This window comes from Poecile atricapillus, chromosome 24 (genome assembly GCF_030490865.1).
Source record: "Poecile atricapillus isolate bPoeAtr1 chromosome 24, bPoeAtr1.hap1, whole genome shotgun sequence".
Taxonomy (NCBI): domain Eukaryota; kingdom Metazoa; phylum Chordata; class Aves; order Passeriformes; family Paridae; genus Poecile; species Poecile atricapillus.
In genome coordinates, this window is record NC_081272.1 from 726,429 (window position 1) to 750,473 (window position 24,045).

Genomic DNA, 24,045 nt, shown 5'->3' on the forward strand with positions numbered 1-24,045 from the left:
AGGGGGGATATTTGGGAACATTTTCTCAGGGAAAGGGCTGTGAGGCATTGGCTCAGGTGGAATCAGGGATGTGGTGGAGTCCCCATCCCTGGAAGGTCCTCAGAGGGTGTGGAGGTGGCCCTTGGGGACGTGGCCGGTGGTGGCCCTGGTGGTGCTGGGTGACAGAAGGACTTGGTGATCCCAGGGGTCCTTCCCAGCCTGAGGAATTCTGTGATTCCAAGACTCCAGAGTGAAGGAATAAACAATGTAAATTCAGATCTTCCTCCATCACAGCCCTTCCCAGGAACGCTGATCAGAATCATGCTGATCACAGCCAGGGAAAACAAGGCTGGATTTTCCCGGGGACTGACAGCTCTTGTTCAGAGGCGGCACCGCACTCCTGCCATTCCTTCTGCTCGAGTTTAATTCAAAACTGAATTTTACCTTGGGATTTCCATATTTCCAATAAACACCCCCTGATTGCATTTAATGTCTCGCTATAAATTTCACCCTGCAGCGAGCCCAAGCGTTAAAATCAAAATGCAGCAGCAGTCCCTGAGGCACTGCCATGGAAATGACCCAGAAAAATGGGAAGGGAAAAAAGGAAATCAGGAATCTCAAGATGTTCCCAAACTTCCAGTGGAGGCAGGATAAGGAAATCACCTCAGGTTGGACCAGGAGAGGTTTGAATGGACATTCAGAAAAATTTCATCATGCAAAGGGTGGTCAGGAATTGGCACAGACTGCCCAGGGCAGCGATGGAGTCAAACTGGAACTGCTCAAAACACGTGTGGGTTGGGCACTTTAGGATGTGGTTCAGTGCTGGCCATGGCTGGACATGAGGATCCTAAAGGCTTTTTCCAACCTGAACAATGCCATGAGTTACATATTGGATTTTTCTTTATTTTTTGTAGCCCTGGACCAGAAATTCCTCTCCAAGGGGATCTGGAGGGTGCCTGAGTTCCACAGGTGAGGCAGAATAAAAAGGCTGGGAAGGGAGCAGTGGCCAAACTCTGAGTTGTTTGCTGTTGGTTTTTATTTCATTCCAAACAAACCTGGGACTTGTAGTAAACACAGCTCTGCTGCCCTCCAGCCTCCAGAAAGCTCCAAGGTTTTACAGAATGCTCCAAAATTTCTGCCTATTTCTGGCTCCCTTTGATGTTCCAGGTGAGTGTTCCAAGCTGGATTCCCAGCTCCACTTTTCACCCCGCAGAGAAATGATGACAAAAGCTCCAATTCTTGTGTTTTGCCCCCCTAATGTCTTTATTTTGGTTTGAGGGATGGAGGGAGCCCCTCCCAACCTCCTGCATCCCCATTTCCCACCCTGGCAACACGGAATGACAGCAGTGGGGGCAGAGCAAAGCATCCAACAAATGATGCTGGGGAGGCAGGAGTGGCTTGGAAAATAACCCCTGGGCCGAGTCAGGATCAAAGGAATTTCTGTTTATCCCTCCAGCTGCAAAGGGCTGGCAAATATCCCTGGGGCTGCTGCTGGAAATAGCAAAAGCTGTTTATGGCTGGGCCTTGTTTGTGTGTTTTATGGGTCACACTCATTTCACAGGGATCGCTTTTTGTTTGTTTTTGTTTGCTCCCCGTGCCCACAGCTTCCCCTGGGACCGAGCTGCCTCCTGGGCACGGTTCCTGCCTCTCCTGCTGACCACTGCAGGGTTCTGCTCCTCCATCCTCACCTGGAATTCTCCTCCTGTGCAACTCCTGCCTGGCCCAGGCAGCAGCCAGCCTGCTCCTGTGGCCTGAGCAAGGCATGTTCAGCAACCAGTTTAATTCATAATTCAAAGATCATTTTCAATCTCTCCACAGAATAAAGCAGGAGGCTGGGCTGGGCCTTGCTGCAGTGATCTGTCCTGCAAGGTTTCCTGGCTGGATTTCGAGTTGCTCTCTTGCTCTTTGGTTAAACAATTGGCAGAGGTGGGGGCAGCGAACGAGTGGTTTGTGCTTTTGGGGGTGATTTCTGAGTGTGTTTAAAAGCACTGGAGATGTCATTTAAAACACCTGAGATGTCATTTCCCAACTCCAGGTCTGGGTGGAGCATCCTGGTGCCCAGAACAAGGAGATGGAGCACAGAAAAATGGAATTATCTCCCCTCAATGGGAAAATCAGCTGGAAAATACACAACCAACCTCCTCCCCACTACAGAAATGCACATCCAGTGAAAAGAGCAGGGACAGCAGCACATTTCTTATTCATCCTCTGCAAATATTCCATTGAAGTTTGCTGTTCAATATTGCACTGAAGCCTGGGTTCAGAGCAGCCCCCCGGGCTGTGATCCAAGCTCTGGATGAGGCTGGGATGGAGACTTCACTAAAGACTGAGAAAACTCCTCTTTTTTCACACTGAGATGCTTGAAAAGAGCAGGAAATGATCCCGAAGGGGGAGCAGGTGTGGAATTCCAGGGACATCAGTGACATTTGCAGGGCCTGAGCTGTGCAGAGTCACTGCTGAACAGGCCACGGCTCCTTATCACTGCTGATAAGGCAGAGAGGCAGATTTTGAGAGGAAATTGAAATAGAAATATCAGCTTTTCCTTTGCAAGCAGCACAAGCATGAGAAAAGATCAGGCCAAGGTCAAAGCACCATTTTTTCTCGCTCATTTTTTTAATAAATCAAATAATTTCTTCCTTCACTCAGCAATCAGGAACCCTCAGAAACCAGACTCACAGTTTGGAAGCCATTAAGGTTTTTATTTTAATTGAAACTCGTCTTCCAAGTCCCACAGAAGCACAGAAAAACGCACCCACTCGGGTATGAAACTGCAGAGCAACGCTGGGCTGGATATTCTGGGTCTCTGTCAATCACCACAAGCAGACAGGGGGAGAGCTGCAGTTCCTGGGGGGGTTTGGCTGATCCCTTTTCTCTAGGAATTCTGGCTGTGGGAGCTGCAGGGCTCGCTTATCCCAGGGAAAATTCCTTCCCTGCTCATCCCTTAATCCCAATTCCTAAAGGGCTGAGCCAGAGGAGAAGGATCCTGGAGGCACCGAGCGGAGCTGGCAGGGCTCAGCACCCTCAGCACCTTCCTCAGCATCCTCATCATCCTCAGCATCCTCAGCACCTTCCTCAGCACCCTCAGCACCTTCCTCAGCATCCTCAGATCCTCATCATCCTCAGCACCCTCAGCATCCTCAGCACCTTCCTCAGCACCCTCAGCATCCTCAGCACCTTCCTCAGCATCCTCAGCACTCTCAGATCCTCAGCTCCTCAGCTCCTCAGCATCCTCATCATCCTCAGCATCATCCTCAGCATCCTCAGCATCCTCAGCACCCTCAACACCCTCCTCAGCATCCTCAGATCCTCAACATCCTCATCATCCTCAGCACCCTCAGCACTCTCAGCACCCTCATCATCCTCAGCACCCTCAGCATCCTCCTCACCCTCATCATCCTCAGCACCCTCAGCACCCTCCTCACCCTCATCATCCTCCTCACCCTCCTCACCCTCAGCACCCTCAGCAGCCAAATCCCAGCTCCCAGGGCTGGGAACCAGAGACGGGAAATGGAGATGCCAGAGCGGGACAAGAGCCCGGCAGTTCCCTGGAAGGATCTGGAAAAAGCTGGGAAGTGCTCTGGAGCAGGGAATGGGCTCTGCCAGGAGGGGAGAGGCACAGCAGCAGCAGCCAGTGCCGCCTCTCCCCTGGGCTGGGCTCAGATGGACACGTAGGGAGGGAGGGAATCCTTGGAAGGCAATTCCAGGGCTTCTTCATAGGACGGCAGCACGGCCTGGAAGAGATCAAAGGTGATGGGAACACAGGGATTTGATGGATTTCATCCTGGAGGGTTCCTCTGCTTCAGGGAAGGGACAAAGGGCAGGAATCCAGCAGAGCTGGGGGCAGCAGGGATTGGATCCACCTTGTTCCAGTGCCACCCCCATTCCCTGGACAAAAAATGGCCCAAGGCTCCTGGAGGTGCAGGATCCCAACCTCATTCCCAAGGAAAGCTGAGGAATTTCAGAGAGGCACAGCTGGGGCACCACTGCCAATCTGGCTCAGCAGATTTACAAAGATAAAAACCCAGCATTCCCCATCCCTCAGCATTCCCTGTCCCTCAACATTCCCATCCCTCAGCATTCCCATCCCTCAGCATTCCCTGTCCCTCAGCATTCCCCATCCCTCAGCATTCCCATCCCTCACCATTCCCTGTCCCTCAGCATTCCCTGCCCTCAGCATTCCCATCCCTCAGCATTCCCATCCCTCAGCATTCCCATCCCTCAGCATTCCCATCCCTCAGCATTCCCTGTCCCTCAGCATTCCCATCCCTCAGCATTCCCATCCCTCAGCATTCCCATCCTTCAGCATTCCCTGTCCCTCAGCATTCCCATCCCTCAACATTCCCATCCCTCAGCATTCCCATCCCTCAGCATTCCCATCCCTCAGCATTCCCTTTCCCTCAGCATTCCCTGTCCCTCAGCATTCCCATCCCTCAGCATTCCCATCCCTCAGCATTCCCATCCCTCACCATTCCCATCCCTCACCATTCCCTGTCCCTCAGCATTCCCATCCCTCACCATTCCCTGCCCTCAGCATTCCCATCCCTCAGCATTCCCATCCCTCAGCATTCCCTGTCCCTCAGCATTCCCATCCCTCAGCATTCCCTGCCCTCAGCATTCCCATCCCTCAGCATTCCCATCCCTCAGCATTCCCATCCCTCAGCATTCCCATCCCTCACCATTCCCATCCCTCAGCATTCCCATCCCTCAGCATTCCCTGTCCCTCACCATCCCCATCCCTCAGCATTCCCCATCCCTCAGCATTCCCTGTCCCTCAGCATTCCCATCCCTCAGCATTCCTCATCCCTCAGCATTCCCATCCCTCAGCATTCCCATCCCTCAGCATTCCCCATCCCTCAGCATTCCCATCCCTCACCATTCCCATCCCTCAGCATTCCCTGTCCCTCAGCATTCCCATCCCTCAGCATTCCCTGTCCCTCAGCATTCCCATCCCTCAGCATTCCCTGCCCTCAGCATTCCCATCCCTCAGCATTCCCATCCCTCAGCATTCCCATCCCTCAGCATTCCCATCCCTCACCATTCCCATCCCTCAGCATTCCCATCCCTCAGCATTCCCTGTCCCTCACCATCCCCATCCCTCAGCATTCCCCATCCCTCAGCATTCCCTGTCCCTCAGCATTCCCATCCCTCAGCATTCCTCATCCCTCAGCATTCCCTGTCCCTCAGCATTCCCATCCCTCAGCATTCCCATCCCTCAGCATTCCCATCCCTCAGCATTCCCTGTCCCTCACCATTCCCATCCCTCAGCATTCCCATCCCTCAGCATTCCCTGTCCCTCACCATTCCCATCCCTCAGCATTCCCATCCCTCAGCATTCCCATCCCTCACCATTCCCATCCCTCAGCATTCCCTGTCCCTCAGCATTCCCTGTCCCTCAGCATTCCCTGTCCCTCAGCATTCCCATCCCTCAGCATTCCCTGTCCCTCAGCATTCCCATCCCTCAGCATTCCCATCCCTCAGCATTCCCATCCCTCAGCATTCCCTGTCCCTCAGCATTCCCATCCCTCAGCATTCCCATCCCTCAGCATTCCCATCCCTCAGCATTCCCATCCCTCAGCATTCCCCATCCCTCAGCATTCCCTGTCCCTCAGCATTTCCATCCCTCAGCATTCCCTGCCCTCACCATCCCCATCCCTCAGCATTCCCATCCCTCAGCATTCCCATCCCTCAGCATTCCCTGTCCCTCCCTCTTTCCTTCCCATCCATCTTCACAACACTGAAAATTCAAAACTCTCAGGCAGAAAGGTGAAGAAAAAGCTGATTTTAAACACTTTGAGCTATGGAATTCCATCTGGAATTCAATCCAAATTCCTGGATCCGGGATCACAGGGAATTTATTCCCATTTATCTGCTGGGCCTGATTTTCACCTTCCTTGAATATTGACTTTAAAGATTTTATGCAGAAGTAAAATTAAATGGATATATTGTAATTAAAAACTGATTATTAGCGCTTGCTACCGGGGATTTAAAGGGTTGGAAATTCTCTCTGATCCCAAAACAGCAGAGATAAGGATCATCAGTCTAAAGGATTCCTGTTCATGGAATAAATTCACTTTTCCTCACCTTTCCCACTGCTTTTGAGTCCATTTTTGGGAATAATTTCACTTTTATGCCCCTTTTCCACTCTTGTGGTTCCACTTTCAGGAGTAAATTCACTTTTCCTCACCTTTTCCACTGCCGGTGTCTCTGCCTTCACCTCCTCCCTCCTGCTGGCTTTGATGTACTTAAAGCAGCTCAGGACACACTGGAACATGTAGGCCTGGAAAAGAGGGAAGAGGGAAAGGAAAGGGAATTTTTCCCATAGGGAAAAGAGGGAATTTCCACTTCTGCCACCAGCCTGGGATTTTCCTGCTCTTTTCTGTGGAGGGAGAAATTTGGGATCGCGATCCCAGGGTCTTAAATCTGTGTTTCCATCCTTCCCTAGGGATGTGATGATTCCATGAATGCAGAACAGCATTGGGGTGGGCCTGGGTCAATAATCCGGTAAATATAAAGTGATTAAACAGCAAATCCATTAAAACACAACACTGAGGCTTCCCAGATCACAATATCCCCAGGTAGGAAAGGAACTCGTGGCTCTGATGTCATTTTTCGGAGCAGGTGACAAAGTCTGGATGCCTCAGGAAAGCACCAGAGGCACCACAGAGCTTCAAGGACTGCCCCAAAAATCCCTTCATTCAGCAAAATCCCATTTTTGCACCTCCCTGACAGGACCTCCTGGCACCCCATGGATTTATCCATGCACTAAATGGAGCTTTTCTGAGGAAAAAGGATTTATTGAGGGGCTGTGGCCCAGGGAAATAAGCGGGGTCTGTGGGGCTGGCCCTGTTAAATCAATATTTTCCCTGCTCCAAGCAGCACGGCAGAGTCGTGTGCCTGGTGTTTGTGTTGGCCTGGGAATGTGCTCAGGAACAGTTGGGATTTTCAGGGAGCACAGGGAGCCACAGAGCCCAAACTCGGGCTGGGCAGCTGAGCATTCCCGGGACAATGAGGGCAGTTTGTGTTGACACGAAGCCAAGACAAAGAGAAAAAAAAGGAATGAAATATCTGAGCTGAAAAAATCGATCTCGGCATTCCAGAGATCGGAGGTAAATCCAATCTTTGAGCATCTTTGGAGAATATTGCAAAGCCCTTCCTTGCTTCCAAAGCCTCTTCATCCAGAGAGCAAATCTGGAGCCATCGTAGAAACTGGCTGAAAACCTCTGCTCATCCATGAAAAAAACCCCAGTTAATCTAAAAAATAAATAAAATTCACGCAGCAAAGGTTGGCGTTCCCTGACATGGCTGCGCCCAGGGCACCCCCTGCTTCCGGGAAAAATATGGCGGTACCCATCTGGTCACATGATTCCGGGAAAATATGGCTGTGTGTGTCCGGTCACGTGATTCTGGGAAAATATGGCGGTGCCCATCTGGTCACGTGATTCCAGGGAAATATGGTGGAACCCATCTGGTCACGTGATTCCGGGAAAAATATGGCGGAGCCCATCTGGTCACGTGATTCTGGGAAAATATGGTGGTACCCATGTGGTCACGTGATTCCGGGAAAATATGGTGGTACCCATCTGGTCACGTGATTCTGGGAAAATATGGCGGTGCCCATCTGGTCACGTGATTCTGGGAAAATATGGTGGAACCCATGTGGTCACGTGATTCCGGGAAAAATATGGTGGTGCCCATCTGGTCACGTGATTCTGGGAAAATATGGTGGAACCCATCTGGTCACGTGATTCCAGGGAAATATGGCGGTGCCCATCTGGTCACGTGATTCTGGGAAAATATGGCGGTGCCCATCTGGTCATGTGATTCCAGGGAAATATGGCGGTGCCCAAGGAACGCGCTCCCTGATTTTGGTTTTGAAATAAATAAAAATCACAAGGAATGTTTGATTCCCCTCAATTTCCTCTTGCTTGTCCCTGCGGTGCGGGATTGAGGATCCCAAAGTGAGACACAGATTGTTGGAATATTCGCCCACCTCCCATCCCTGGAAGCGGGAGAGAATTCCAGCTGCATTTCCTGGGGGTGCCTCACTCCGGAGCCTGTTACCTTGAGGACGAGCACGGCCACGAAGGCGATGGTGAAGGTGATCATCACTTTGGCGTATTCCTCTGCTGGCAGCGACTCCAGGGCTGGCACAGAGCCCTGCGGGAAAAGGGAGAAGCTCTCAGCCCCAGAGCCTCCTTCCCTCTGCCAGGGGCACCCACAGAGCTTCGGGCAGAGCGAGGAACGAAGGATTTTCACAGGATCACAGCAGGATCACAGGGATATTGTTTTCTCCCTGCTGTTTCCACTCCTTGGCACAGCCCTGCTTAAATGAGAACCTTTAAAATTTTAATTTCCGCTCCTGCCACCCGCCTGGGATTTTCCTGCTCTTTTCTCTGGAGGGAGAAACTTGGGATCGTGATCCCAGGGCCTTAAATCTGTGTCTCCACCCTTCTGTAGGAATGTGATGATTCCATCCATTCCTAACATCACCGGGGTGGGATTTATTAAACATGACTGTTTAATAAAGATGAAATTTGAGGCATTTTCCACGCAGGCAGCTCCATCTGAATCACTTTGCTCTGCAATTTGCATCCATCAGATTGCTACAAGGAGAAACACGGTGTGTTTTTAGGGAACACGGGAGCTGTCAGTCAGGAACAGCGCTGGGAGAACACGGAAAACCCTCTTGGCTGTCAAAGCCAGCGGTTCTGGGTGTTCCAGAGAAGCTGCACAGCCGTGGAATGGGAATTTACAGGAGTTCCCGGTGTGGAAAATGAGCGGAGCTGGCTCCAGACCTACCCTGCTGTCCCCGGGCTTGAGGCTGAGGTAGGTGGGCACCTCCATGTAGGAGCTGCAGAGGGTGAGGATGCTCAGGCAGAAATCCAGCAGCTGCAGCGCCAGCAGGGGAATCCTGGAGTGGCCCTGCTGAGGGGAACGGGAATTGGGTCACAATCACAGGATTGGGTCACTTCTGCTCATTATTCACCTTTTACACAGAGCCTGTGGCTGGTTCACACAGTCTAAGCCACTGAATTCCCTTAAATTCAACCCAAACCTTCCCTTATCTGGCCCAAAGAGTGAGCAAACCGTCTGTGGGGCCTTGTCTGAGCTCCACAGAAACCTCTGGCCGGAGCAGTGACAATCCCAGTTTATCTCACCCAGAGCCACCTCCCTCAAAGCCAGGAGAAAATCCACATTCCAAGACAAGGGGGAATAAATAATCCCAGCTGCCACTGGTTGCCTTCAGCCTCCAAGGATTCTCCAGCCTTGGAGAAACCACCTCGCACCTGGATTCAGGATCATCCCTCAAGTCTTTTCCAAACGAAAGGATTCCATGACAAACCAGAGCCCAGGACAGCAATCCTTTATTACAACCTTCCAGGATTCCAAAGGTCTTTTCCATCCTGAATTATTCCCTGGAGAACAGCCACGATCCTTTGCTCCAACCTGAATTCCATGAATTCCACAGAGAACCATCCTGAGGTAATGATCCTTTGCTCCAACCTGAATTCCATGGATTCCCTGATTCCATGGAGAGCCACCCCAAGGTAGAGATCCTTTGCTCCAACCTGAATTCCATGGATTCCATGGAGAACCACCCTGAGGTAACAATCCTTCTTTGCTCCAACCTGAATTCCATGGATTCCAAGATTCCATGGAGAACCACCCTGAGGTAACAATCCTTTGCTCCAGCCTGAATTCCATGGATTCCATGATTCCATGGAGAGCCACCCCATCCAGCGATCCTTTGCTCCAACCTGAATTCCATGATTCCATGGATAACCACCCCATCCAGCGATCCTTTGCTCCAGCCTGAATTCCATGGATTCCATGGAGAACCATCCTGAGGTAACAATCCTTTGCTCCAACCCAAATTCCATGGATTCCAAGATTCCATGGAGAACCACCCCATCCAGCGATCCTCCATCCCCCGCATTCCCCAGCTCTGGAAAGGCAGGAGCCCCTGGAGGAGGAGCTGTCACCCACCGTGTGGCCCAGGGAGGACACGGAGATGATCACGGGCACCTGGATGTAGGAGCTGAACATGGTCAGGAGGCTGAGGAGGAAATCAATGACTTGCAGAGCCAGGAAGGGGATCAGGAGCCGCTCCCTCTCCTGAGGAGGAGAAGCAGTGCCGGTTATTTTCATTCCAAGTGGGAAATGAGACCTGCTGGCAACGCCTGGAAGGACTTAGGTGGTGCTCCAAGAATTAACACTTCCCTGGAATTTCTGACTTCAGTGACGACTGATCCAGAGAAAACAGAGCATCAACGCTGATTTTTTTCACCCCTTTGGAAAATTCCTGTGAATTCTCACTCCGTGACATTGGCACTTCCCATCAGAGCTGTCATCCCACTGTCCCTAAAATTCACCTCTGCAGAGGGAGAATTGGGTTATTTGGGTGATATTTAATGCTTAGAACTCTGCCAGATTCCTGGGGTTTCCACCCCAAGGCCTGGTGATTCCTCCTCCTGAACTGGGAAATCAGTCCCTGGTGCAACAGGGCAGTGACACTTCTCTGACAGGACCTGACTTGCAACAGAGCACGGAAATGAGGCAAGAAAACCTTTCTAAATCATAAAATCTCCTTCATTTAACACCAAACATAGCCTGGATGGAAATCTTGCCCAGATTTGGTAAATCTGGGTGTTTGAAGCTTTTCACAAGAACCTGAGGCTTCAAACCAGTCCCTCTTTCCCTCTGGGTGCAGGAGACGTTTTTATCTGCCTTTTTTCCTGGTGGGATTCTGGAATTCTGGGATTTTTATTTGCCTTTTCCCCCTGTGGGATTCTGGGATCCTGGGATTTTTATTTGCCTTTTTTCCTGTGGGATTCTGGGATCCTGGGATTTTTATCTGCCTTTTTTCCCTGTGGGATTCTGGGAATATGAGATTTTTATCTGCCTTTTCCCCCTGTTTGATTTTGGGATTTTTATCTGCCTTTTTTTTCCTGTGTGATTTTGGGGGTTTTCCTGCTTTTTTTGACCATAATTCCAGTGAGCACCATCCAAACCCTGAGTGTCATTTGTGGGGAACGCACCTTGAGCACCCCGAGCAGGAGGTGCAGGCTGATGACAAACAACATGAGGATCAGCAGGAAACTGGTGGTGACATCAGCTGAAAAGGATAAAAATGATAAAAGGAATCACCACATCACCAAAAGCTGTCCCAACTCCATCACACCCCTAAGGGACAGTTCAACCTGGCACAAAGAGTTGTGTCTGTGGAGGAATTAATGCCATGCAGCTGGAATTAACCCTTTTTTCCCTTTTTACACCCATTTTTCATCTCTCTTTGAAGTTCCTGGATCCACCAGCCTGTGTGGGTTATGAACTCAAGGCCTGAAATGTTAAATATCCCAGGCTACAAAATGAAGCATTAAAAAAAAAACAACCCAGAGGGCTTTTGGCTCATAGCTCTGAGCTGGAAATTATTTAGAGACTGAAAGGCAGGTAAAGGAACCAGCAGTGAAATGCTGAAGGACCTTCAGGATCCCTCAGAGAAGAGCAGGAATTTTAACCCCCCAGCACTGCTGAGGGCAGGGAGGGTCAGGGGGGATCTCTCCCCCCAACTCTGCAGCTGTGGGATGCAAGGGACACCTCAAAGCCACAAGGTGAGGGGGTTTGGGGTGATTTTTGGCAGCTGCTTTGGGTGCAGGGGTGGTGTTTTATATCCATGGAGTTCCTGCTCAGCCTTTGCCTGGATGCAATTTTCCCTGCTGGAATCACAGCCTGCCCTGCTGCTGATTCACCTCTCCAGAGGAAAAACTCTGCTTTTTGTTTTGTTTTGTTTTTTTTTATCTGCCTCTGCACAACCTTCCCAGAGCCTCCTCCAGCTCCTTTCCTTCTGCTTCAGCTGAGTATAAAACAGCACCGGCCAGTTTGGGCTCTTCAGTTCCTGAATGCTTCAAGAAAGGGTTTAATTCTGCTAGAAAAGATCCAAACTTTTAAATTTTTCTGTCTTTTTTTTAAAGCAGCTGATGAGGAGCACAAAGGGCAGCTCCCTCCAAAGGCAGCCACTGCTGCTTTCCTCCTGCTCCCAGGGGTGTGGGAAAGCCAGAATTCCAAGGTGGAACAACACCCCCACCTTTGAGGAGCAGGGGAGCAGAACCAAGGCTGGGATGTGGCGCCCAGAGAGCCAAAGATCAACAGGAAACAGCCTAAACCCAAAACAGAGATTAACAAAGGAGCCAGAGTCAGCCTTTGTGGGACCAGCCCTGAAGGAGCCAATCCCAATCCCATTAAAAACCCAAACTCCCAAAGCCTTTTCCCTAAAGGAGCCAATCCCAATCCCATTAAAAACCAGACTCCCAAAGCCTTTTCCCTAAAGGAGCCAATCCCATAAAAACCCCAGCTCACAAAACGTTTCCCCTAAAGGAGCCAGTCCCAATCCCATTAAAAACCCAAACTCCCAAAGCCTTTTCCCTAAAGGAGCCAATCCCAATCCCATTAAAAACCAGACTCCCAAAGCCTTTTCCCTAAAGGAGCCAATGCTAATCCCATAAAAACCCAAACTCCCAAAGCCTTTTCCCTAAAGGAGCCAGTCCCAATCCCATAAAAACCAGACTCCCAAAACCTTTTCCCTAAAGGAGCCAATTCCATTAAGGCCCCAGCTCCCAAAGCCTTTTCCCTAAAGGAGTTGACCCCAATCCCATAAAAACCCAAACTTCCAAAGCCTTTTCCCTAAAGGAGCCAATCCCATTAAAGCCCCAGTACCCAAAGCCTTTTCCCTAAAGGAGTTGACCCCAATCCCATAAAAAACCAAACTTCCAAAGCCTTTTCCCTAAAGGAGCCAATCCCTTTAAAACCCCAGATCCCAAAGCCTTTTCCCTAAAGGAGTTGGCCCCAATCCCATAAAAACCCAAACTCCCAAAGCCTTTTCCCTAAAGGAGCCAACCCCAATCCCATTAAAACCCCAGCTCCCAAAGCCTTTCCCCTCTCCCAGCATCAGCACTCAGGAGTTTTCCCAGAAAGGATTTCTCTCCTCATCCCGGGATTTTCCTGCCTCTCTCTCTCTCTCCATGGATTCCTGCTCCAGCTCTCTGGCAGGATCCCTAATTAATTGGGAAGTGGCCATTGCCAGTTAATTGCCCAGCTGGATTTTCCAAGCAGAACCTGGATCAAAGCCCCCCCAAAGCAAACAAGAAAGAAACAAAACCCCCACAAACACAAAGGGATGGAAAGAAAAGGAAAACCAAGGGAAAACAATTTCCCGTGAGCTGTTTGTTCTCAGGGAACAGGATCGTCCTCCCTGCTGGAACAGGGATGGGTTGGTGCCATGGACAAAAAACCAAACAAACACAACCAAAAAAAAACCAACCCCAACCCACCCAAACAAACAAAACAAAAACCCAAATAAACAAATGAAAAACCCAAATAAACAAACAAAAACCCAAACAAAAAGCCAAATAAACAAACAAAAACCCAAACAAAAGGCCAAATAAACAAACAAAAACCCAAATAAACAAACAAAAAAGCCAAATAAACAAAATCCCAAATAAACAAACAAAAACCCCAAATAAACAAACAAAAAACCCAAACAAAACCCAAATAAACAAACAAAACCCCAAACAAAATCAAAATAAACCAAAAACCCAAACAAAACCCCAAATAAACAAAGAACCCAAACAACAACCCAAATAAACAAAGAACCCAAACAAAAACCGAAATAAACAAAACCACCAAACCAACAAAAAAACACCAAACAAAATAAAAAACCCAAACAAACAAATAAACAAAACCCAAAACAAACAAATAAACAACAAAAAAAAAACAACAAACCCAACTCAAACCAGAAAACAACTCAAAAAACCCCCACAAAACAGCAAAACAACAAAGCCAGAAAGAGGAAGGAAACCCTTGAGGTCACACTTGCATCAAGTGCTTCAATTCCCATCAGAAATTGGAAGTTTGAACGCGTTTTAAAGGAAAGGATGGATGCTCCTGGTTTCCTTGTGCTGATCCCAGCCCTGGCTCTGGAGCCTGCTGGGTCATTCCCTGCTGGGTCATTCCCTGCTGGGTCATTCCCTGCTGGGTAATTCATTCCCCCTGAGTTATTCCTTGCTGGGTCATTCCCTGCTGGGTTATTCCTTGCTGGGTTATTCCTGCTGGATTATTCCCGCAGCAATTCCCTGCTGGATTATTCCCTGCTGGGTCATTCATTCCCTGCTGAGTTATTCCCTACTGGATTATTCCCTGCTGGATTATTCCCTGCTGAGTTATTCCTGCTGGGTCATTCCCTGCTGGGTCATTCATTCCCTGCTGGATTATTCCCTGATGGGTTATTCCTTGCTGGGTCATTCCCTGCTGGGTCATTCCCTGCTAAATCATTCCTTGCTGGATTATTCCCTGCTGGGTTATTCCCTGCTGGGTCATTCATTCCCTGCTGAGTTATTCCCTGTTGGATTATTCCCTGCTGGGTCATTCATTCCCTACTGGGTCATTCCCTGCTGGGTCATTCCCTGCTGGGTCATTCATTCCCTGCTGGATTATTCCCTGATGGGTTATTCCTTGCTGGGTCATTCCCTGCTGGGTCATTCCCTGCTAAATCATTCCTTGCTGGATTATTCCTTGCTGGGTTATTCCCTGATGGGTCATTCCCTGCTGGGTTATTCCCTGCTGGATTATTCCCTGCTGGGTTATTCCTTGCTGGGTCATTCCCTGCTGGATTATTCCCCCTGGGTCATTCCCTGCTGGATTATTCCCTGCTGTGTCATTCCTTCCTGGGTTATTCCTTGCTGGGTCATTCATTCCCTGCTGGGTCATTCCTTGCTGGATTATTCCCTGCTGGGTCATTCCCTGCTGGATTATTCCCCCTGGGTTATTCCCTGCTGGGTTATTCCCCCTGGGTCATTCCCTGCTGGATTTTTCCCCCTGGGTCATTCCCTGGGGTTTGCACCCTGCACTGGGGGCTGAGCAGAGCAGAGCAGCCAGGATATTTGGATATAACCCAGGGATATTTGGGAATTTTGCTCCATGGGAACCATTGCATTGCCCCTTGCTCGGCTCCCTCTCAGCAGGACTCACCCAAATTCCAAATTCCCAATTTTTTCTCACTGCTGATGCCCTTCCCCTTGGAACTGGGTGATGAAATCCCTTCCAATCCAGACACTCCGTGATTCTGTTGGATGAACCAAACCTTGGAGCGCTGATGCCAAAGAGCCCTGGGGGATCCCAGTGATGCCTCTTTCCTTGGAAAAACGTGAAGCCAGCTTTTCCAGCTTCACCAGGAAGCGCCTGTTCCCGCTCTGGTGCTTTTCCCTATTTCTGACTCCTGTCCTGGGGACAGGGGAGTCTGGAATGTGCAGGAATCCGTACTCAGTCTCCTTTTCCTCCACACACACAGGGAATTTTCAGCCCAGGAACAGCAGGGAACAGCAATTCCTGGCTGGAATTGGAAGCCCTGCCAGGGGTTGTGGTTTGCTCTCCGTGGGCAGGGAGGGGGCCTGGGTTCCTTTTTTGCTCCCAGAGTTATCTCAGCTCGTGGTTTTACACGGAAAATGACCCAAGAAAGGAAACCCCCCCCCCCTGCAGCTGTTTCCAAGCAGAACATCCTGGTTGGGCAAGGCCTGAGGGCTGCGGGGTTGGGTTTGAGATGGAACCTCACAAGACAGCCCCAGGCCCTTGTGAGGATCTGAGCTGGATCCTGCGGGAGGAATTCAATCCCTCAGGAGCTGTGAGCTGTGGGACAGCTCGGCCTCTTCCAGCCACCAGCGCTCCGGAAAAATACACCAGGGGCTGGGAAAATCTGGGAATGGGGGCACGGGGGGAGGGAGGCAGGAGATCCATGGGAATGGATCCATGGGAATGGCCCCATGGGAATGGTTCCATGGGAATGGCCCCATGGGAATGGCCCCATGGGAATAACTCCATGGGAATGGATCCATGGGAATGGATCCATGGGAAAAACTCCATGGGAATAACTCCATGGGAATGGACCCGTGGGAATGGCCTCATGGGAATGGATCCATGGGAATGGCCCCATGGGAATGTTTCCATGGGAATATTTCCATGGGAATGGCCCCATGGGAATGGCCCCATGGGAATGGTTCCATGGGAATGGATCCATGGGAATGGCCCCATGGGAATGGCCCCATGGGAATGGTTCCATGGGAATGGCCCCATGGGAATGGTTCCATGGGAATGGATCCATGGGAATGGCCCCATGGGAATGGATCCATGGGAATGGCCCCATGGGAATGGATCCATGGGAATAACTCCATGGGAATGGATCCATGGGAATAACTCCATGGGAATGGATCCATGGGAATGGCTCCATGGGAATGGCCCCATGGGAATGGCTCCATGGGAATGGCCCCACGGGAATGGCCCCATGGGAATGGATCCATGGGAATGGCTCCATGGGAATAACTCCATGGGAATGGTTCCATGGGAATGGCCCCATGGGAATGGATCCATGGGAATGGATCCATGGGAATAACTCCATGGGAATGGATCCATGGGAATAACTCCATGGGAATGGATCCATGGGAATGGCTCCATGGGAATGGCCCCATGGGAATGGATCCATGGGAATGGATCCATGGGAATGGCCCCATGGGAATGGATCCATGGGAATGGCCCCATGGGAATGGATCCATGGGAATGGATCCATGGGAATGGCCCCGTGGGAATGGCCCCGTGGGAATGGATCCATGGGAATGGCTCCATGGGAGTGGCCCCATGGGAATGGCCCCATGGGAATGGTTCCATGGGAATGGATCCATGGGAATGGCCCCATGGGAATGGCTCCATGAGAATGGATCCATGGGAATGGTTCCATGGGAATGGCCCCATGGGAATGGCCCCATGGGAATGGCCCCGTGGGAATGGCCCCATGGGAATGGCCCCATGGGAATGGATCCATGGGAATAACTCCATGGGAATGGCCCCATGGGAATGGCCCCATGGGAATGGATCCATGGGAATGGCTCCATGGGAATGGCCCCATGGGAATGGATCCATGGGAATGGCTCCATGGGAATGGATCCATGGGAATGGTTCCATGGGAATGGCCCCATGGGAATGGCCCCATGGGAATGGATCCATGGGAATGGCCCCATGGGAATGGCTCCATGGGAATGGCCCCATGGGAATGGATCCATGGGAATGGTTCCATGGGAATGGATCCATGGGAATAACTCCATGGGAATGGATCCATGGGAATGGATCCATGAGAATGGCTCCATGGGAATGGCCCCATGGGAATGGCCCCATGGGAATGGATCCATGGGAATGGCCCCCAGCCCACACATCCATGGGATCAGTGTGGGGTGGGATTTGTCCCTTCTGTCCATTGAGGAGCTCTCAGACACTTCAGTGTTTCCCTGGAAATGGAACTGGGAAGGAAGTCAGGAGCGTGTGTGAGGCTGGAATGATGCACAGCTGGGGAAAAGGGAGAGGAAGGGAAATCAGGATTGCCAGGGGAATCCACAGGAGATTCCAGAGGGAGCTGGAGGACTCTGGGGCTCATCCTCTGAAATGAAAACCCAACACAGCCTTGGCCTAGAGCAAACCCCACACAGAGCCCAAACTCCCTCCTGAGCTTATCACCCAGAACTCCAAATTCCTTGATGGAGAAGGCAGAGGGAGTGGTGCAGGACTGGGGGATCCCTGCCCACATTCCCAGGACCCACCAATTCTGTAGGAATCCTTGTCCAGGTCTTTGCAGAAGCCCTTCCCGTTGGCCACCTCCAGGGAATACTCGATCAGCAGCAGGACGCTCATGACCTGGAGAACAAAGCAAAAAACACAATTCAGGGGCCTTGGGCCAAATCCCCAGCAGGGAATTTACTTCCAGGGAATGATGGATGGATGAGTCTCCAAGTGAGCCAAACACAAAGGGTTCAAATCCCAGGAAATTCTGAGACAACAGTTATCAGTTTATTAATATTTTGGATTTAACTGCCAGCAGAAGGAGGATGGAGAAATGGCAAAGTCAGTGGGTTTGTTTCAATGGTTTTTATCCTGGTTTTATGTTTTGGGATTGCCTTTTGCTCTGGAGTTGAGGGAAATGCAACACCAGTATTCCAAAGGGTAAAAAAAAAACCACAAAAAATATTCAAGATTTCCCTGTAGGTGTAGCTGTGCCACTCCATTGACAAAATCATCACTTTCCTTCTTTTATTATTTGAGGAAAACCTCCAAATGTTCTTTTTGCACATTGAACCAGAATGATTTCCCCCAAGTTTTCCAACTGGACCATCAAACCCAGCCTGCAGGGTTGGTTCTGTCCTGAGTTTAACGAGCTGGGAGGTGGAGGGAGCTCCAGAGCTGTGGGCTCAGGCCTGGCCCTGAACCTCTGCACACAGCCAGGGATGGTCTGAGAAATCCATGTGTGAGCCCAGGTCAGGAGATCTCCAGGGAATCAGGGAATCACACCAAGGATGGAACTTGCTGGGTTTTTCCCTGTTTTCCACCCTGGGAAAGCTCTGCAGGAAGGGGTTTGCAGCCTGCACTGGGGGCTGAGCTGAGCGGTCTCCAACCCCTCCACAGGAATTTTTGGGAATAATGATCCATGGGAAACATGGGAACTATTGCCCACACTTGGAAGGGCTTTGCCCTTGGGGTTGGAAGGGATTGGAAAGCTTTTCCCATCCCACCCTTGCCATAGCAGGAACACCTCCCACTGTCCCAGGGTCACCCCCACTGTCCCCAGGGTCACCCCCACTGTCCCCGGGTCACCTCCCACTGTCCCCAGGGTCACCCCCAATGTCCCAGGGTCACCTCCCACTGTCCCCAGGGTCACCTCCCACTGTCCCAGGGTCACCTCCCACTGTCCCCAGGGTCACCTCCCACTGTCCCAGGGTCACCTCCCACTGTCCCCAGGGTCACCCCCAATGTCCCAGGGTCACCCCCACTGTCCCAGGGTCACCTCCCACTGTCCCCAGTGTCACCTCCACTGTCCCCAGGGTCACCCCCAATGTCCCAGGGTCACCTCCCACTGTCCCCAGGGTCACCTCCCACTGTCCCAGGGTCACCCCCCACTGTCCCCAGGGTCATCCCCACTGTCCCAGGGTCACCTCCACTGTCCCCAGGGTCACCCCCACTGTCCCAGGGTCACCCCCACTGTCCCAGGCTGCTCCAGCCCCAATGTCCAGCCTGGCCTTGGGCACTGCCAGGGATCCACAGCTGCTCTGGCAATTCCATCCCTGTGTGTGCCCCCGTGTATCCCTGGCTGTCCCTGTCAGTCCATGGCTGTCCCTGGCTGTCCCCTGTTGTCCCTGTTTGTCCCTGTCAGTCCCTGGGGTGTCCCTGTGTGTCCCTGGGTGCAGGGAGGGTCCGATCAGGACCAGGCTCTGCTCCAGGCCCAGCAGTGACACCAGAGCAGGGGCTGAGCCCAGGAACTGCAGAACTGCCCTGAGCAGAGCCCGGAGAGGGGCTGGGGTCTCGTCCCTGGGATATTCCCGAGCCACACGGACACAGCCCCGGGCTCTGTACCCTGGGATGGCCCTGCTGGAGCAGGGGGTGGCACCAGTGACCCTCTGGGGTCCCTCTGGCTCGGTGACCCCGAGCCCTGTGGCCCCACAGTGATGCAGAAACCAGGCCCCATCTGCCACCCACAGCAGCACCAACAACTCTTCCAGCAGAGCTGCACCAAGCCTTGGCTTCAGCTGTGGCACCGCCAGGCTTGGGGCTGGGGTTTGCAAACCAGGACTGCAGGAACAGCACAGAGCCGGCTGCTGCACGGGCTGGGCTGGGCACAGAGCAGTTCTGTGTCCTCAGAGGGATCCAGACACGGTGTGGGCAGCAGAGCGGTTCTGTGTCCTCAGGGGGATCCAGACACGGTGTGGGCACAGAGCAGTTCTGTGTCCTCAGAGGGATCCAGACACGGTGTGGGCACAGAGCGGTTCTGTATCTTCAGAGGGATCCAGACACGGTGTGGGCACAGAGCGGTTCTGTGTCCTCAGGGGGATCCAGACACGGTGTGGGCACAGAGCAGTTCTGTGTCCTCAGGGGGATCCAGACACGGTGTGGGCAGCAGAGCGGTTCTGTATCTTCAGAGGGATCCAGACACGGTGTGGGCACAGAGAAGTTCTGTCTTCAGAGGGATCCAGACACGGTGTGGGCACAGAGCGGTTCTGTATCTTCAGAGGGATCCAGACACGGTGTGGGCACAGAGAAGTTCTGTCCTCAGAGGGATCCAGACACGGTGTGGGCACAGAGCGGTTCTGTGTCCTCAGAGGGATCCAGACACGGTGTGGGCACAGAGCAGTTCCCCTTCAGAGGGATCCAGACACGGTGTGGGCACAGAGCGGTTCTGTATCTTCAGAGGGATCCAGACACGGTGTGGGCACAGAGCAGTTCTGTGTCCTCAGAGGGATCCAGACACGGTGTGGGCACAGAGCGGTTCTGTGTCCTCAGAGGGATCCAGACACGGTGTGGGCACAGAGCAGTTCTGTGTCCTCAGAGGGATCCAGACACAGTGTGGGCACAGAGCGGTTCTGTGTCCTCAGGGGGATCCAGACACGGTGTGGGCACAGAGCAGTTCTGTGGGATCCAGACACGGTGTGGGCACAGAGCGGTTCTGTCCTCAGGGGGATCCAGACACGGTGTGGGCACAGAGAAGTTCTGTCCTCAGAGGGATCCAGACACGGTGTGGGCACAGAGCGGTTCTGTGTCCTCAGGGGGATCCAGACACGGTGTGGGCACAGAGCAGTTCTGTATCTTCAGAGGGATCCAGACACGGTGTGGGCACAGAGCGGTTCTGTGGGATCCAGACACGGTGTGGGCACAGAGCAGTTCTGTGTCCTCAGGGGGATCCAGACACGGTGTGGGCACAGAGCGGTTCTGTGTCCTCAGGGGGATCCAGACACGGTGTGGGCACAGAGCGGTTCTGTGGGATCCAGACACGGTGTGGGCACAGAGCAGTTCTGTCCTCAGAGGGATCCAGACACGGTGTGGGCACAGAGCAGTTCTGTATCCTCAGGGGGATCCAGACACGGTGTGGGCACAGAGCAGTTCTGTATCCTCAGGGGGATCCAGACACGGTGTGGGCACAGAACAGTTCTGTGTCCTCAGAGGGATCCAGACACGGTGTGGGCACAGAGCGGTTCTGTATCTTCAGAGGGATCCAGACACGGTGTGGGCACAGAGCAGTTCTGTGTCCTCAGAGGGATCCAGACACGGTGTGGGCACAGGACGGTTCTGTGTCCTCAGAGGGATCCAGACACGGTGTGGGCAGCAGGGATGCCCAGCCAGGGCTGCTGAGCTGCTGGGAGGGAATTCTGTTCCCCCAGGAAGGGGGAAGCGAGGCTGGGAGTGCCAGGAGCTGAGCACAGCCCCTCTGCCTCTGTGTCAGCTGCAGAACTCCTGGGAATAACATCAAACCAAATTCATGAACTATCTGAGCCTGCAGCTCCCAGAAGAGCTGTGGCACCAAGAGCCAGCAGCCACCAAGCCACGCTGGGCTGCAGAGAGCCCCTGTCCCACCCTGTCCCTCTGAATTTAAAATTCTGTCTGGAGTCTGAAAGAGAAGGAAGGATGTGTCAGGTTTTCCCTGGGCCTGTCTGGTACCAGCTCGTTCCAGAGTCACTCTGCTGTCTTCCCTTTTTTCCATGAAGTAAATGAACTTTGCAATTTGCTCCTGAGCTGGCAGGAAGAGGAGGAATATCCAGATCTCATTACACGAGGACACGAGAAAGTTAACACGAGTTCAGCTTAATGGAACAGCATTTCAGCTCCCAGGGCAGCTCTGAACCCTGTCAAGGATGAAATTGCATCGATCCAAAGTGCCTTTACGGCTGCTGGTGCCCCTTGGGAGGGGAGGGATCTCCTAATGAAGACACATGGAGATCACACCTGACTGCAAGGTGCCTGAGAGCTTTCGTGTTCAAGCTCCCAAACAGGTTTTGCCGCCTTTATTTCTGCTGTTGGTCCAACCCCTCAATTGCCAGCGTGGGAAATACGGGCAGAAATTGCTTTTTTGGGTTTTCTTTAAAAGGAGGCCTGAGCAAAATGGATGAGCTGGGCCCTGAGTACCAGCTCTGTTCTGAAAGAGGAGTGGGTGAGAGCAGGACAGCAAACCCAGACTCTCCCATCCCACCCAGCAGCTCCAGGGGCTGAAGTTCAGCATGAGGAAGCCTCTCTGATGTCTGTCACAGAAAAATGAGGGCCTGGTTTCCTCACTGCTGTGGAAATGAGCCACAAAGGCCAGAGCAAGTGCAGCCACACCAGATACAGACACGGCAGGAAGCCCCAGCCCAGCCTGAGAGGTTCAGGAGACTTTTAAGGCAAAAGTTGGTTCAAAATTTTCCATTTTGTGTAGAAAAAAGGAAGAAACAGTGAGCTGTGAGCGGGCAGAGACCTGCAGGCCTTTCCCTTGGCATGGAGAGCCAGGCCAGCACCAGGACACCTCCCCAGCAGCTTTGGCACGCTGGAATGTGGAGCCTGCCTTATTCCTGCAGGGAATGCACATCCAGGGCATGAACCCTCTGCCCAGCACACCCAGGATTTATTCCAGCTGTCTCTGAAGGGATCAGAGCGAGGCAGAGCTGGTTTATGGGAGGAGAAGGCGTTGCCACAGAGCCTGAGAGCTCTTTGAGGTCACGGCTGGGGTTCACCCCTGGCACCTGCAGCAGGAATTTATCCTGATCCAAACCCCCAGCACTGATGGAGTTCTGGAGCCAGGGAATCTCCTCTTCCTCTCACTGCACCATCAGAAGGGAGGAAAGAGGCAGGGGAAGACGGTTGGCACGGTGTGATATCCCTTCAAGAAGTGAGACAAGGCCCATCCAAAAATCACCCAGTTTTCCAGGGGCAAAAGGGGTGGTACAGCTGCTGCTGCTCCAGGGAACAGGGGGGACCTTGGAATGTCCTCCCATGGGATTTCTGCAGGCTGCAGGTCCTCCCAGTGCCCCTCTGCTGGGCAGGGAGTGGTGAGAGCCCCCTTGTCACCCTGAGGACCTGAAACCCTGACTGTGCACACCCAGAGCTCTGGGGGACCTTGGAATGTCCTCCCATGGGATTTCTGCAGGCTGCAGGTCCCCAGCTCCCCCTGAGCTGTCCAAGGAACCTGTGAGAGCCCCTGAAACCCTGACTGTGCACAGGATTATTTTAATAACCCAGCCAGGCAATAAACCACATCCTCGGCATGGCTGAAAGCACCTCGAGCTCCTCAGTGCAGCCAGGAGCGCGGCACAGAGGGGTTTCCAGGCTCTCCTGCTCTGCCATCCCTGCCCTGAACAGCTTCCCCAGCTGCCTGGGAAACGTGGCCTCCATCCCAATGGAAACCAAGAGGGACATGAAGGAGGCAGCTCTGCCCATCACCCTCTGCTCACCCAGCTCCCAAATCCCTCCAGTGCCCCATTCCCACCCAGCAGCTTCGGGATGCACTCGGCTGGGAGCAGAAAAACAGGAAGCTCAGTTTCCCTGAGCTCCAATTGGCAGGGCCAGGGGAAAAAAATCATTCAAAACCCCTCCCAGTACAGCCAATTCCTCTTCTCCCTCTCCCCCACCACCTTTTGTTCATCCCTCTGAGCTCACTGGGTTTTCCTCTTGGGAACAGCGAACATTCCAGTGTCAGGGAGCCCTGTGAACCACAACAACGCTCCTTCTGGAGAGGTTCCACCTCTGTTTCCTTCTCTCCCTGTCCCTGTCCCCTTCCAGGCCCAGCACTCACCATGTGGAAGATCCCCAGGGTCGCCGTCGCTGTCTTGATGTTGAAGCAGCAGCATTTGGGGGGCTCAGGGGGGGTTTGGGGGGTCATTTTCGGGTCTCTCCTGAGTTAATGAGGTCGAATTTGGAGCTGCCCCACGGAAAGCGAAGCAAGAGCAGCTCAGCTTCCTTCCTGCTCTCTGAATGTGTGAAGTCATCTGCAGAGTCACATGAGGCCTTTGGGTTTCTCAATCACAAAGAAAGCAAAAGTGGGGGGCTTCCTGAACACGTCCAGCCTGGGAACCAGAGCCCCAGCACGGCTCAGGTGTCCAGCACGGGGCTGTCAGGGCAGGAGGATCAGGAGCAGGACGTGATCTTGTCCCACAAAACTCCTCAGGAGCAAAAGCAGTGTCCAGGAATCTCACCTCAAACTCACCCTGCTGTTTTTGCAGTGAAGCATCCAAGTTCCTCCCT

The 24,045-nt window shown here is 52.4% G+C and overlaps 1 protein-coding gene across 14 annotated transcripts; it reads right to left on the reverse strand.

The window, feature by feature from the left end:
- Positions 1-2,640: 2,640 nt before the first annotated feature.
- Positions 2,641-23,762, reverse strand: LAPTM5 (lysosomal protein transmembrane 5). Of its 14 annotated transcripts, XM_058856794.1 has the most exons (11): positions 23,597-23,762; positions 17,613-17,706; positions 11,019-11,095; positions 9,967-10,095; positions 8,779-8,904; positions 8,041-8,136; positions 6,164-6,256; positions 3,312-3,710; positions 3,124-3,199; positions 3,047-3,067; positions 2,641-3,007 (listed from the first exon to the last, which is right to left on the reverse strand). In XM_058856794.1, the coding sequence occupies exons 1-8, from the start codon at positions 23,681-23,683 to the stop codon at positions 3,636-3,638; spliced, it is 777 nt and encodes a 258-aa protein (XP_058712777.1). In that variant the 5' UTR covers positions 23,684-23,762; the 3' UTR covers positions 2,641-3,007; positions 3,047-3,067; positions 3,124-3,199; positions 3,312-3,635. The 14 variants fall into 14 exon arrangements, with proteins under 14 accessions (XP_058712777.1, XP_058712779.1, XP_058712775.1 ...); XM_058856796.1 differs by having other exon boundaries at positions 2,641-3,088; positions 3,136-3,199; positions 8,779-8,901; XM_058856792.1 differs by lacking the exon at positions 3,124-3,199 and adding an exon at positions 3,106-3,123 and having other exon boundaries at positions 2,641-3,067; positions 3,429-3,710.
- Between the last annotated feature and the right edge of the window lie 283 nt (positions 23,763-24,045).

What these genes read in the sequence shown, in the direction of transcription:
- LAPTM5 (XM_058856791.1), bottom strand. Translation starts at nt 23,683, where the DNA reads ATGACCCCCCAAACCCCCCCTGAGCCCCCCAAATGCTGCTGCTTCAAC. An exon ending in CCCTGGGGATCTTCCACATG is followed by an intron (nt 17,707 to 23,596) that starts GTGAGTGCTGGG and finishes TTTGTTCTCCAG; the next exon opens with GTCATGAGCGTCCTGCTGCT. An exon ending in TCAAGCCCGGGGACAGCAGG is followed by an intron (nt 8,137 to 8,778) that starts GTAGGTCTGGAG and finishes CTTTTCCCGCAG; the next exon opens with GGCTCTGTGCCAGCCCTGGA.